The sequence below is a fragment of the Dipteris shenzhenensis genome, chromosome 9, assembly GCF_047967505.1.
Source record: "Dipteris shenzhenensis isolate YYH24624 ecotype China chromosome 9, Dip_SZ_1.0, whole genome shotgun sequence".
In the NCBI taxonomy this organism is placed as follows: Eukaryota; Viridiplantae; Streptophyta; class Polypodiopsida; order Gleicheniales; family Dipteridaceae; genus Dipteris; species Dipteris shenzhenensis.
In genome coordinates this window covers 53,935,647-53,945,888 of record NC_141604.1, presented here as the reverse complement: position 1 = coordinate 53,945,888, position 10,242 = coordinate 53,935,647, and the positions used below count along the sequence as shown (strand labels likewise).

The following is a 10,242-nucleotide window of genomic DNA, read 5'->3' as shown; positions in this document are numbered from 1 at the left end:
AATTGGAGCAGTAGATCTCCAAATCGCTCAAAAACGAAAAAATTTCCTGCGTCAACTTTTAGGCCCACAATACAGGTCCAAACCAAGAATTTCGCCACAACTCCGTAAGGCTTTGATTCAGGAGATCATTGTGATCACATTGATGTAAGAAATTTGCAAATCTGAAAATTTTGAAATTTTGACTCTCTAGTAGCTTGACGCATGCCAGATGACGATTGGCATAACTTCTGGCGACCAAATCTAGTACAAAGGTGTATCATAGGCTCATGAACACATGCTCCAAATTCCAAGATGAAACGATAAAAGATTGCCCATCAAATCCCATGAAAAGTGATCTGATACCAATGTAGCTAAAGCAGCCTAAAGGTTTGCTAGCACTAGGAATAGCAGATTGGAAGCAATAGACAGAACAGCAAGTACATATGCAATTCAAAAATACCTGAAACCCGAGGTATCCAAAGCTTGTGAGAGACTGCACAAGCAACAGTCTAAGAAAGGGAATCCTAGTTCAGTTCAGCTTAAGCAACCAGGATCAGCTGCAATGACTGTTCATTAAATGGTATTCAAAGTATGATATGAGTACAAGGTACAACATGGCCCCCTTTTCTAGGTATATGCCTGGAAAATTTTACCATTATGCTTATGGGATGGCTGCCTAGGATGCCACGTGGCAACATTACTACATCCTACTAAAAGTACTATTATTTAGTAAGCCATATTTAAAGGCTGACTAGACTAGAGATTAACTAAGTAAATTTAACCTTTGTTACAATGTGAAGACGGAAGAAGGGGACAGCATGGATGCCTATCTCACAAAAGTCAAGGACTTTTGAAAGCAACTCATAAATTATGATGAGATTAAGCCAAATTCCCAGGTTTGTGTCCACTGCGCTGAGTGGCCTTCCTGATTCTTATCATGGCTTCACAACAGGACTACCCTCCATCAATGCAGACCAAGCGTTCACCACTGATCACAAGGGCAAACAAAAGGGGGGCAAAACTTTCAGCCAGCCCAAACATACTCCTGGTACCTCATCTTCTTCTCGTCAGAGTGATGGCAAGCAGAAAAAGAGAACTGCCCAGACATGACATCTCCGAGTGTCAAAAAGTGCATTGCTTTGGAGAAAAAGAAGCACAGCAAGGACTTGAAGTTACAAATGCTCCTGCTACTCATGAGCAGAGCCATAAGGCAGCAAATATGGCTCATGATGAATGGGTACATCAATTGCACAGTGCCATACACTCCATAGCAGAATGAGCAGAAGAAAGGAACTTTGAAGGAAATGACCAGGTGTATGCTTAAGAGTAAGCCTTTCCCAAGCAAGCTTTGGTTGGTGCAATCATGTGTGCCAACATGTGGTCATTACAACACCCACATGGGCGAGCATGTGATTTCACACATGCAGGTATTTGGTAGTTGGGCATATGCACATGCACCCTCTTAGTTGAGGGACGAATTGGAGGACAAAGCAGTCAAATGCATTTTCATTGGCAAAGCAAAAGCTATAGACTGTACCAACCTAGGTTATTGTTAGCAGAAATGTGGTTTTTGCTGGGCAAGCAATTGGCCTTGGCTGGACTGTCAACAAAAAGCCTTCTGTAAATGCCTCTTATGTGTTTGATTCCCTCTTTCAGTCAGATACAAATTCAGACCAGCAAGTGCAATCAATTCCCTCGGCTTCTACCAGTTCTCAACCTCCTCAGATTGATGCCCATGTTCATCCTGATTTACCAAAGCTTGATGATCATTCTATTGATGTACCACAGCTTGATGTCATGCTATTTAACAGGCAGCTGCAGAGAAGAGGGCTGTCATTAGACAGCAGAAGTCTGTCCCAAGCGTGCCGTCGGCACTAAGTGGGTTTACAGCTGAAGCAGGAAGTTGATGGTGGCATAGATCACTACCAAGCCCGTCTTGTTGCCAAGGCCTATCCTTAGACAATCCATTGACTTTTGAGGAAACCTTTGTTCCCACGTCATGCATCACTACCATACGGTCTGTCATAGCTCTTGCATCACACAAGCATTCGAAGGTTCATCAACTTGAAATTCAGATTGCATTTCTTCATGGTGATTTTGCTTGAGGAAGTATATGTCAGCCAACCTCTTGGTTTTGAGGTTTAGGGGTCTAAAAATAAGATATGAGGGCTGTGCAAGGCCCTTTATGGATTGAAGTAGGCATCCTGAGCATGGTATGCCAAAACACACACAGTTGCAATGCTTTGGTTTTCAAAACAGCCCAGATTTGGTCATTTTGATTCTCTATATGGATAACATGCTTATCACTGGGCCAGATACTCAGCAAATAGCAGCATTCAAGGCTGAAGCCTGATCTGCAGAAATCCTTTGCAATGTCAGATATGGGGGCATCCAGTTTGCCCATTTTGAGGGGGCATATACCTAGATGAATCCAGGAACATTCCCAAACTCATCCTCTATAAACACAACATAGTGCAGTTTCAATCTCACGAGAGTCACTCATAAGATTGAAAACCATAAACTCCATCACGCATAGTAGGGACTAGCTACTATGACATCATCAGCGCCCAACAGAGGGTGTAGACCATAGTATAAAAGTATGCTCTCACACATACAAATCCACACACCCACACATACTTGAGCATCCATTTATACAAAGTCTTCGTACTGAGTTTCTATCGGCACTCCAGAGGTGAAGGGCGAACTCAACCATGACGAAGGCTAGCACTAAAGGAGAAGGCTAATCAAAAAGTAGTCCAAATCTCTTCATTCGAGCTACAACTGCTTGTGAAGTCTAAACGATTTCATTTTAGTCTCTCCCAAACGAGCATCTAAATCTAAATCTAGCTGATAGGGCAACGCACCATTTAAGATAGAAAGAATTATCGCAATACCAACAGGCCGCAACTTGGACGAAAACTTCACAAGGTGAAATTTGCATGTCCGCTAATACGGCAGAAGCATATACCTAGATGAATCCACGAACATTCCCAAACACATCCTCTAAAAACACAACATAGTGCAGTTTCAATCTCACGAGAGTCACTCATAAAATTGAAAACCATAAACTCCATCACGCATAGTAGGGACTACCTACTATGACATCCCCACTGACGTCATCAGCGCCCAACAGTGGGTGTAGACCATAGTATAAAAGTATGCTCTCACACATACAAATCCACACACCCACACATTCTTGAGCATCCATTTATACAAAGTCTTCGTACTGAGTTTCTGTCGGCACTCCGGAGGTGAAGGGCAAACTCAGCCATGACGAAGGCTAGCACTAAAGGAGAAGGCTAATCAAAAAGTAGTCCAAATCTCTTCATTCAAGCTACAACTGCTTGTGAAGTCTAAACGATTTCATTTTAGTCTCTCCCAAACGAGCATCTAAATCTAAATCTAGCTGATAGGACAGCGCACCATTTAAGATAGAAAGAATTATCGCAATACCTGTAGGCCGCAACTTGGACGAAAACTTCACAAGGTAAAATTTGCATGTCCGCTAATACGGCAGAAGCATATACCTAGATGAATCCAGGAACATTCCCAAACTCATCCTCTAAAAAACACAACATAGTGCAGTTTCAATCTCACGAGAGTCACTCATAAGATTGAAAACCATAAACTCCATCACGCATAGTAGGGACTAGCTCTTATATCGCTTCCAATTCGAAAATTGATAGCCAGTTTCAACACCTAAGCCTGGCTTCCATTTCTCCTTGGAGGATGGGAGTGATGCCACCAGCAGGCTGGGCTGCCTTATCTATTTATGTTACACTAGGCATGATTTGCAGTAAGCAATTTCTCAGTTAAGCTCGTTCATGCACAAGCCAGCTGCCTTATCTATTTATGTCACACTATGTTGGAAAGGTCACCTCCCCATCTTAAGCCCCCATATGAGGAGAGCATGGGGGAGGTAGACCAAGGGATATTGGGGCTGCCACATGGGCAGCACATGAGCTACCATAGCAAGATCCGTGGGCTGACAGAGGAGCAGCATGGCAAGCCAAAAGGCGCCGGCAAAGGGCAGGCCATAGTGTTAGAAATGACCCAACAAAGGATACGCACATCGTGTGGTGTGGGGTGTGGAATCACAAACTTCTTAAACTTATGTGCATAGAATAGATGTGCAGACTCATCAATAGACAATGAACCAACCAAATAGAGAAACCACCAAAATAATATATTTCCGTCCAAAGCTATGGACACGATACAAAAGAGATAGATCCAGAGTCCCACCAATGGTGTGGTCCTCTAATCTTACCACAAGGTACTCCTCCTATCTGCCCGCTATCTCTAGACTCGAGCCCGTGTGCTCCACTAGACTTTCCGTCCAAAATGATCCTCTCCACCTTGTTGTCTGGAAACCAGCCTAGGTGGGCAGCCTCCTGTGAGCTAGGTTTGCAGCACAAGGTACTTCTTTCTCCTCCTGAATGTAGGCCCAAAGGTAGCCCTGCTGCTGCTCCTTCTGCTAGTGGATTGGCTGCTCCAGATGATGATGAACGAGGGCTGGAGGCCCTCCTTTTATAGGGGCTGAGCCCCTTGTCAATTTGACCGACCAGCCAGCCCTAAATGGGCCAACTGGCTGGTTGGCTTGCAGCCCTAACCAACCAACTGGTTCGCTCCTTTCCAAGCCCTATATAAGGGCCTCTGCCAGGCCCTTTTGGGCTGCTGTCAGGCCCCAAGGGCAGCCCCCATTGGGCCCTACCCTCGGGCACATCTATGGCCAGGTGGCTGACCCACCATAGCCTCCACCTCTGCCCCTTCTGTCCTGCTGGTCCTGCCTTTGCTCAGCCTGTCCCAGCCCTCAGAACCTGCTCCAACAGCTCTGTCATGCTGCCGATACTGCAGCCGTACCTTTGCTGATGTCACCCGCCATGTGTCGCCATGTCCCGGGCCTGTTTGCAGGCTATGACCCTGACCACTACCTTCTCCACTTGGCCCGCCATGCAGGCGCCATCTAATACTTTTCTCTCTTTGATTCTTGCCCACATGGCAGCCATGCTGCTGCTCATGTGTCAGTCTCTCAAACCCTAGGTTCACCCCCCCCAATGCTCTCCTCATATGGGGGCTTATAGATGGGGAGGTGACCTTTTCAACACACAGGCCTGTAAAAGAGGTGCACGTGGCGGCATGAGCAGGCTGGAGGCGCCTGCGTGACGGGCTGTATGGTGGCGCAGAAGGGCGGGGCAGACCAGCAGATTGGGTCGGCCACATGCTAGTGGGCAGTGATATGCCTTATATAGGGCTGGGCCCTTGCCTTGATTGGAGGGCCAAAGCCCTAGAAGTGTGGGCCAAAGGGCCCCGGTTTGAGAGCCCTTACAGGGCTGGACCAGCAGCAGACTGGTCGGCCAGCCTGGTCGGTTTTCTTTCCAGTCCCTTCGGAGCTATATAAAGGGGCTATTGTGCCATCACTAATCATCCAACAGTTCAGCAGAAAGACGAGTAGACAGAAGCAGCCTGAAGGCCTTCCCTTTGGCCTCATCTTGGAGGTAAAGGAGAGTTGAAGGTGTGCTGTGCAGACTGAGCTCCCTAGGGGCTGGACCTTGGCTGTCTTAGGGCAGCAACGTGTTGTAACTTGTGATATGGACAGAGAGTCTACATACGCTCAAGGTGGAGCACGTGGGCTCGAGTCTAGAGATAGCCGGCAGATAGGAGAAGTACCTTGTGGTAAGATCAAAGTACCACGCTCTGGTGGGACTTTGGATCTTTCTCTCTTTTGTTGTGTCCATAGCTTTGGACGAAAATATAAGTTTTTGGTAGCTTCTATACCTGGCTGGTTCAGTGTCTTTTGATGAGTCTGCACACCTATGTGATACACATTAAGTTAAGAAGTTTGTGATTCCACTCCCACGCACACACAATATGAGCTCCTGGGCTTATTCTATCAGTCTTCCGCTGTGCATACCCTCTATTGGTCGATTTCTAACACACTAGAACTAATTTGCAATATGCTTCTTAGTTAAGCTCGTTCATGCACAACCCTAGTACCCAGCATTGGCAAGCACTGAAATGTGTGTTCTAATACTTGTAAGGCACATAGCATTTGGGACTGTTAAATGATGACAAGTCTTCACTACTTGTGCATGCCTTTACAGACAGTGCTTGGGCTGGTTGTTATGCCACACTGGTTATCTCGCAATGGCAATTGTTTCATGCTTATTCAGCAAGAAACAGACTACAATTGCTAGGTTGGGTATAAGGGATGATACTTCAGCCATACCAGTGAGTACACTCCATTGCAACGTCTTCGATTCCATTGCATCCAACATCCTCATAGATCCATAAACGTGCCACTTGACTCCTAATGATTTGACTCCTTGTCCCTACAAGAAGTTGTTGGAAAGGTCACCTCCCCATCTGTAAGCCCCCAAATGAGGAGCGTGGGGGAGGGAGACCTAGGGCAGGATGTGCCCAAAGAGAGATTACCTGGATGTGTGGATCTGGGACAGATCTGGAGCATTCATGGTTGGTGGGGTATCCCTAGGATGAAAGGCTGCATCAGGAGCAGCTCATGTGCAGGGAGATGGCGGGGACACATTGTCTTGGATCAGGCCTGGCATGAGGCACTCAGAGGACAGCTTCAGGATGACACAAGGCGTGGAGTCATGGCTGGACTGTGGGCAGGATTGCGACCTGCAACAGACACCAGCAGATGGCGTCAGCATGGTGAGCCATATGGCGAGGGTAGTGGGCAGGCGAAGGGCCTGCAACAGACCCTGATGATGGTGCATAGGTTGGTGCAACAGAAGCAGGGTGAACAGGCGCTGACATGGCGGGGGATGGAGCAGCACATGGCAGTCCATATGACCTAGGGCTGAGCCCTGGATGGAGCAGCACATGGCAGTCCATATGACCTAGGGCTGGCCAAGGGCTCAGCCCTTGCATGGAATTGTGGGCCAGCCGGCCCTAGAAAAGAGGGCCCCGAAGGGGCATTTATAGGCAGACCAGGTCAGGGCCTGGTCGGCCTGTTTGGGTCGGCCATAGGCAGCCTGACTGGTTGGTTTTTTGCCAGCCCATTAGGGCCTATAAAAGGAGAGGCAGAAGCAGGGTGAGCAGGCGCTGACATGGCGGGGGATAGAGCAGCACATGGCAGCCCATATGGAGGGCTGCTTGGGCTGGGCAAAGCCAGCCAACCAGGCCCTATCTAGGGCTGGCCAAGGGCTCAGCCCTTGCATGGAATTGTGGGCCAGGAGGCCCTAGAAAAGAGGGCCCCAAAGGGGCATTAGTAGGCAGACCAGGTCAGGGCCTGGTCGGCCTGTTTAGGTCAACCATAGGCAGCCTGACTGGTCGGTTTTTTGCCAGCCCATTAGGGCCTATAAAAGGAGAGGCACTTGCCTCATTTCATCATCCAGCAGCCAGTAATCCAGGAGGCAGAAAGGAGCAGCAGGAAGCCACCCTTTGGGCCTATATCCAGGAGGTGAGAGGGTGCTTGAAGGGCTGCAGACTTAGCCAGGAAGGGCTGGACCTTGGCTGTCTTCTAGGGCAGCAAGGTGCTAAGATCATTATCACTTGGAGCAGCACAGGTACCAGCAGAAAGGAGCAGCAGGGAGCTTGCCTTAGGGAGGTAAAGGGAGCTCATCACTGGAGGTAAAGGGAGCACACAGGAGCTGCAGACTTAGCTAAGAGTGCTGCCCACCTAGGCTGGTGCAAAGACAGCAAGCTGGAAGGGATTTGGATGGAAAGTCTACAGAAGCTTAAGGTGGAGCACGCGGGCTCGAGTCTAGAGATAGCCAGCAGATAGGAGACGGACCTTGTGGTTAGATCAGAGGACCACACCATTGGTGGGACTCTAGATCCCTCTCTTTTGTATTGTGTCCATAAGTTTGGACGGAAATATATTATTTTGGTGGTTTCTCTATCTGGCTGGTTCATTGTCTATTGATGAGTCTGCACATCTATTTTATGCACATAAGTTAAGAAGTTTGTGATTCCACACCCCACACGCACACTGTGTGAGCTCCTCTCCTGGGCATTACTGTAAGTCTTCTGCTGTGCGTACCCTCTGTTGGTTCATTTCTAACAGAAGTATCAAAGCTTAAAGGCCTGTGATTCGTGTACTGACCACCGCAGCAATTACTTGCTAAGCATGTAGAGCTGTCCATAAGGACAAGCCTATGATAGCTACAAGTGTATTACCCCCAGTACATAGCAGGATATAGGGAGGTGGTCCTTAAGTTTGAAAGGAATTGATGAATTCCAAAAAACTAGGGGTTTTGTGAGAGGTCTTAAAGACACCTACAAGGTTGAGGTGAGAAGAAATTCTTCCAAAACCTTTGAGGAAGCTACCAGATATGCCCAAATTTATGATGATAATACGAGGTAATTTAAAGCGGGAACTTCAGAACAATCTAGTTCTATTTCCAAACAAGAGCTGTATGTTGGGTGGGGGTAGTTACTGTATTATGGCAGATATGACACTGGAACGCCATGAGACTGCATCACAAGAGCTCCCATCCTCTTTCCCAAAAAAACAGGCTCTCATCGGATGATAGTTGTATATTGATTGCTAGTGTATAAATGACTACAATTTAGGGGATTGGCCTCACAGATGCCAAACTGTATATTTTTAGAGAGACAATGATCCCCATTCTGTACATTGACGATCTAATCCTCGCAGATTATTACCTTCCAATTAAACAGCCTTGAGAAAAAGTGCTTAAAAAAGGCACCTTGGCAGATGAGAATTGTCTAAATATGAGAAGGCACGGACGAAAGGTTCACAAGCTGAAGCTGCAAGTCCAGAAATATAAATGCCCAAACTTTGACACATCCTATCCTGCCAAACTTCCTCTAATATTCCAAAGGCTGGAACCCCCCAAGCGGGGAGAAAAACTAGAGTCACAATTGTGAACAACCAATGTTAAACAATAATGCGCACTCCCTTTGGTGTCCACTTGGACCAATTTGTGAAATACACATGAATGCAACTTGGCATTTTCTTATGCTTGCATAAAATCACCAACGTTCGATTGTCAAATTAGAATTAAGGGCTTCATGAAGCAAAATATCTCGTCCAACCTGAAGATCTCTCCACCTTTCTAAAGGAAACACAACAACAATTTGAAGGCACAAATTTTGACTTCCACAAAGAATCGATTGCACAAAATGGGACCTTGCATTAGGAAGCCAAGTTTTTTAAAGATCGGTCGATACATTAGTAGCTTAGAAGACGGTAAAAATGAATAGAGAGAGAGATAAATCAACCACTCGTCGGTATCAATAAACCTGTACCAAAGACTGCGGCTCGCTTACACTTCCCTCGCACACAGGATTCTCACTGAAATTCAAGACCGGATAGGTTGCAGAAGCAGGTCCAACCTTGAAAACAAGATTGTCATCGCTCACAGAGATGGCCGCAATTTCCCACCAGATAAAAAAAACTTTGACAGTGATACCACTCAGGTCCGTGATACTCCCATAGGAGATAGTTCCGGCAATTTCGGAGGCATACTTGACCGGGTAAGCGTCAGGTATGTCAACGGTGCAAGAGCTGCTAAGGCGGAGGGAGAAGGAGCCATCGTCGGCGAGGTCGTAGCTAACGACAGTTTGAGGGAGGATACCGGAGGGGAAGCCGAAGCTTTGGAGGACATCGTAAGCGGAGTTGTAATCACGAGCGACGCCAAGGGAGGTAGAGGAAAGGAGGAGGAGGAGGAGGAGGAAGAGGAGGGAAAAGGGAGGCATGGTGTGTGTGCGTGAGAAAAGAACGCGAGCTGCTTCTAAAGGGACAGGGACGGTGGCCTCGGGAATGGGAATACAAGTCGCTCCCTTTTTTTGCCACATGCCTTCCTTAGCCAGCTCATCTTCCTTGTGCCAAAACTTGCTTTTAGCTCGATAGCACGAAGTGAGCTAGCTTCACATTTTAAAGTCGTGTATCCTTAACTAGGTTGCGGTAGGCAGCGTTTCCATCATCGAGCATGTAACCACTAACTTGATATCGAACTTGAATCCTAGTATTTTATCCAATTTTTTAAGGAAAAAACGATTGAGTTAAAATGTGGACATGAGACACGACACAAGGTCCGTAAGGACCCGATCCCCTTTGCAAAAGTTAGGGGTGGTCCTAGAGAGAGTGCTTTAGGATTGAGTTGAGTGGGAGTTTTGTGATTATTCTTAGTTTTTTAGGAATTTTTATTAAGAATTTCTAAAATTCTTAACCTCCACTTTTAGATGGCTTTTGGCTTTTCATTAGCTTGTGTGTGCTTTTTACCCCCCTCCAACATGGCTATAAATCAATTCAAGGGCTCCACTCTCCCTCCA

General features: G+C 46.9%; 1 protein-coding gene across 1 annotated transcript; it reads right to left on the bottom strand.

The window, feature by feature from the left end:
• Positions 1 to 9,080: 9,080 nt before the first annotated feature.
• On the bottom strand, positions 9,081 to 9,754 carry LOC147898843 (uncharacterized protein At5g01610-like). Its single transcript, XM_087379695.1, has one exon. The coding sequence runs from the start codon at positions 9,664 to 9,666 to the stop codon at positions 9,202 to 9,204; it is 465 nt and encodes a 154-aa protein (XP_087235821.1). The 5' UTR covers positions 9,667 to 9,754; the 3' UTR covers positions 9,081 to 9,201.
• Positions 9,755 to 10,242: the final 488 nt, after the last annotated feature.